General features: G+C 39.4%; 1 protein-coding gene across 1 annotated transcript; it reads left to right on the forward strand.

The window, feature by feature from the left end:
- Positions 1-2,788: 2,788 nt before the first annotated feature.
- Positions 2,789-4,341, forward strand: LOC113071890 (growth arrest and DNA damage-inducible protein GADD45 gamma-like). Its single transcript, XM_026245173.1, has 3 exons — positions 2,789-2,931; positions 3,022-3,123; positions 3,318-4,341. Exons 1-3 carry the CDS (start codon positions 2,879-2,881, stop codon positions 3,529-3,531), a joined length of 369 nt encoding a protein of 122 aa, XP_026100958.1. The 5' UTR covers positions 2,789-2,878; the 3' UTR covers positions 3,532-4,341.
- Positions 4,342-4,921: the final 580 nt, after the last annotated feature.

Raw genomic sequence — 4,921 nt, forward strand, 5'->3', positions numbered from 1 at the left:
AATTATGATTCTTTTTCAATGGAAACGTGAAGGAGTCGTGTTGTTTTGAACTCTGCATTGCGTCCACATTGAGTTTTGGTACATTCAGGAAATGTATTCATTTGTCTGTATTACTTAAGACATTTTAGGGCTTTTGGGCATCCAGTAAAATTGAATTTTCCCTTTTTTAGTAAGGGAGCCACATGCTTAAAGAGATTCAACTACTGAAAAATGATCAGTCCTAGTGATATAGGAGTGTGTTTAGAAAAGGGAAAAGCTATTTTTTTCTGCTTGTGCATTATTTGTGGCTTAGAACCCCTTCCGTTAAACCGCTGTAAATTTAGCTTTAAATGTTCCTTTTAGAGGGGGTATAGTATTGCACATATCCACAAAATAATAATACACTGTTTATGTCTATACATATATATACATATGAAAAAAATGTCATGATCTGCTGTGTTAGAGCAGCATTTTTATGTTATTGTTTTATTTTAATATTTTGTCTTTTAAAAGGCTTCTTTTATTGCTGTCTTTTTTTATTGATCTATTTTCATCTTTGGTCATATGATGCACTGATGTATCTGTAAACTTGGAATGTTCATAAACTTTATTTCTGTCGTGATCATGTCATTATTAATTAAATAATTATCAGTTTACTATTAAAAAATCATTTTTGTCATTCATCACAAGGAAAATGTTTACCCAAAAAAATGTTATTGGAACAATACAATAAGCATAATTATACTAGATATGATGCAAATAATGGCACTCATTTGATTGACCATTGGGATTCTTAGAAACTGGTCTATAAAAGTCTTACATAGAAACTAGGTCAATCTTCTGTACATGTCGGAGCATGTTATCACAGCCAGACGTTTCCTTTTTATGCTGCTAGAAATGCAAATAAACACAATGTAACCTATAAAAACTACAATTAACCTGTTTGACTTTAATGCAAATGCACTAGCTAAAACTGAGATGTAAATTTGCACCGATCTATTTGACATTCACAACACACACGAAAAAAGTCATAACCTCAAAAAAGGATAATTGAGAATATAAAAGTACAAAATATAAATTCTTACGATGTTAAAAGTCAAAACACTTAAATATATATGGCCAAGACTCGTTGTACCTGCAGATGGCGCCACAGCATCTCGAATCAATGTCGTTAGTTCTGCACAGGTGCCTTTAGAGAACAATAAATCTATTGATACGATGCCACTTTCGATCATCAGTTGTCCTGTGTTTCACCGTGGCCTCGTGTATCAATACCCTACGGGTCTGGTTTCAGATGCATACATTTGTGGAGTGTTTCATCATAAGCAGATAATCATCCCTGCTATTTGAGCTGATGAGCAAGTGCATCTTTTGTATCTGTATGGTGTGACTCACTCAACCACATTTACAACACTCTGCGTGAAAGGTCACGCTATGTGCACAGCCGCTAGATGGCGCCTAACACACACTCTATAGTTCAATAGATCTGAGAGTAATATCAATCATGAACCCCAAATCTCAGGGTTTTAAAAAAGATTGACGCCTTAGTTATTACATCGTTTGGCATATTAAGAGAAACGTCTCTAAAGGTTTCAAGTAAACATAGTTCAAGTCATATCTACCCCACCCTGCAGAAAAAATCAGCTTAACCCAGGTTCCCCTTACGATTCATATGGAATTCAGCTATAATTCTCAAAGTGCTTACAACCCCTCTAAAACCCACCAAAAGTGCCTATGTACCCCTCTACAACCAGGCTGGTTGACCAGTTAAGACCAACTAACCAGGCTGCTCAGCAGGTTACTCCATACAGAATTACAAAGAGCTTCCAACAGCCTAGACCAGTTTGAACAAGACTTGATGTTGTAGTCCGATATGTGCAGTGATGCTGTTTCGAGATGCTCCTGAATAATTGATTAATCTCTATTTACGGGAATAACATTGCTCACCGTTTTAAAACCACACAGTAAAGGCCTGGAGTGAAGTTTTATTTATCTGCTATTGTATGCATTCACCTGACTGACTTGCAAGAAGTTGAAACAAAAGTTTTGGCTCTTGGTTTCACTGGGACACACTTTCTGCAGGCTGCAACAAAACCAGGGGCAGGTGGAACACGAGGCTATTATCCCTGCTTTAGGGCAGGCCAAACAGTCATTAATAGGCACATGACAAAGACACATAAATTAGGATGACTCCTTTACAAATGCAAAAGAGTGGCGTGTGCCTCACTTACCAGTCTTTGTGTATGAGGGGGTGGTGGGGGTCATGTTTTGCTTACATTGTGAGGACCAAATGTCCCCTTCTGGATTCATGGATGGAACATGGTAGCCGGTTTGAACTGGAGCAACAACCACAAAACAACTACCTGAAGTCACCTACATTGTGACGACCAGCCATGCCAGCCACACAGGATGCAAATGTCCCAAATAAATATACTAATTAAAGTCTTAATTAGACTTCCAAATATTTTTTTTCTGTACGGGTTAATTAGATTAATGAACATATAATTAAATCAGTATATAAAAATTAAAAGATGTGAGTTAACCACATTAATTCTGCCATTAATTCCGTCTTCCTAGATGAAGGATTAAGTAATAAAATGAACTCAACAGCTTCACGCGGTTTGTACTCAAGAGCACGAGCCGTGCTTTGTGTTGTTGATGGAGTGATATTTGAACACCCACGTGGGCTGTTTACAGTCAAGGCGCTTGCATCAGGGTGATTTGCATACACCCGTGCCGCGAGCCAATCAGAACCCGGGATTAGCGGAATGCCCGCCCACTGCCGAGAAACTCTGCTCATCTCGTATAAAACGCGGCGAGCGCTTGACACGGCATCTCAAACCCACCGCTCACTGCAGAGAAAACTCACGCGAAACACAACCTAACTTGGATTTAAACAATGACTTTTGAAGAACTTAGTGGACAAGATAACGTAGCTGCTACTGGCGATAGGTGAGTTTCTTATTCAGTTGATGTTGTTTTCGTTTATCAAGTGAACTCTACATAAAGTATATTGACTAACGCGCCGGTTATGTTCTCCAGAATGCAGAGCGCAGGAACGGCTCTAGAGGAGCTTCTGGTCTCCGCTAAGAAGCAGGACTGCCTTACCGTTGGGGTGTATGAGTCTGCACAAGTCATGAATGTGTAAGTATCAGTTTATGTATTACTAAAAGTGTTGCTATTAGTATGCATTAGGTCCTTAGACACTCAGAGGGTGGCATATAAAAATGTTTTTAATTACCTAGTCTTGCTTATAATTAATAATTGGATGCATCCTTATGCATGCAGCACATGTTGAACCATTCTCTAATCAATTGTTCTCCTTTATGCAACCTCAGTGACCCAGACAGCGTGGCTTTTTGCGTCCTGGCTACAGATGAGGAGTATGAATGTGATATCGCCTTGCAGATCCACTTCACTCTCATCCAAGCCTTCTGCTTCGACAACGACATCAACATTGTTCGTGTGAATGACATTGAACGTCTTGCTGACATTGTGGGCAGCAATCAGGATGAGGAACCTAAGGACGTACACTGCATGCTTGTACGGTGAGTTGCTCAACTCCTCTTTACTGCATCTACACCTACTATTGTCAACGCCTACATTTGTACTACATCTGCATGTCATACTAATATCGCTGCTTTTTTTTTTTTCAAAGAGCCCAGTGCTGACTCATGGAAAGATTCTGCTCTTGAGAGATTGGGCTTGTTCTGTGAGGAGAGCCGCAATGTCTATGAATGGGTGCCTACTATTACTCTGCCAGAGCGCTGATAGGAGATGGCTTTGGCATGTGAATGAAACCAGAAACAAGTCGAAGATGTCCATCCTAAAGGGTACACCGGTGCAAAGCAAGAAAGCTTTGAGATATTGTCTGGATTACCCTCACAACTGGGAAGATAAAAGTGGACTGACCCTGCTTACGGTTGGCCGTCCTGGAAAAGCTGATTTTCAGAATCTTTTCTTGGACGAGCATGGAAAAGTCAAGTCTCCAGTGCCACTCAAGTCTGTTGAGTGGAGACGAAAAGGACCGGTGGACTGTGAGAGCACGTTTATGAGATTGACGGCGAAGAGGAGCATTGGAATTGATGTTCTGGAGGAATGAGATGTGGATTTTAAAGAGGAACTATGTTTAAGTGACATTTTGATGATGTTTTGAGGTCTAATGGGCACTTGGGATGTTGTTTGAAAAAGATTACTTGGACACTAGCGTAACTAGTCTTTTGTGATTATCCTGGGGGAAAAAGATGGATTTTTTTTTTTCAAAGTTGTGCTTTTTGTCAAATATTCACAATGCAATGTAAAAATTGTGGTGAAGAAGCCACCATTTCTGCAATAAATGTAAAGAATAAATACCTATTAAAATGCAATTATGGTACATTCTTTTCAAAGTTGTTGGCTTTCAGCAATGTGTTTTATTTTCTCCCAGTTACATCAGAGGATAGAGTTCAAGGAAGATCAGTAACACAGTCTACAAGGGGGAAAGAGAGGTTGCGAATGCACTAGAGAAACTGGCATCTCTCCAAGCTCTTCCTGACCTTTCACCAACCATGCACCAACTGCTTTCTTTAAACCGCTTACTCAACTGAAGGGCCCCCTTTGCAATGGGGGACTGACTTCTCTCATGTGTAGGTTTTGCACCATCCATTTGGAGCAGAGGCAGGGTAGAGCCAGACCTGTTAGATGACTAATTGAGCTGAACTCACCAAACACAACAGTAGAAATTAAGCTGTCTTGACAGAAAAGGTTACAATACAAGGGACGATTTTAAGTATAATATGCACTTTATGTTGCATAAAATAAATGTAATAAATAAATGTAATAATAAAAAAATACATATTTTGCACACGGTGAAGAACATTAGCAGCAAGTTAGTAGGAATCCCATTTTTGATTCAACGTATTCATGGTGTGCATATGGTTTGTGGTTTACTAGAGAATGGGTG

The sequence above is a fragment of the Carassius auratus genome, unplaced genomic scaffold (genome assembly GCF_003368295.1).
Source record: "Carassius auratus strain Wakin unplaced genomic scaffold, ASM336829v1 scaf_tig00008388, whole genome shotgun sequence".
Lineage (NCBI taxonomy): Eukaryota > Metazoa > Chordata > Actinopteri > Cypriniformes > Cyprinidae > Carassius > Carassius auratus.

Excerpts from the sequence above, each read along its gene's own strand:
- LOC113071890 (XM_026245173.1), top strand. The coding sequence starts at position 2,879 with ATGACTTTTGAAGAACTTAGTGGACAAGATAACGTAGCTGCTACTGGC. Across the intron at positions 2,932-3,021 it reads GTAGCTGCTACTGGCGATAG|AATGCAGAGCGCAGGAACGG; the intron begins GTGAGTTTCTTA and ends TATGTTCTCCAG. Across the intron at positions 3,124-3,317 it reads TCTGCACAAGTCATGAATGT|TGACCCAGACAGCGTGGCTT; the intron begins GTAAGTATCAGT and ends ATGCAACCTCAG.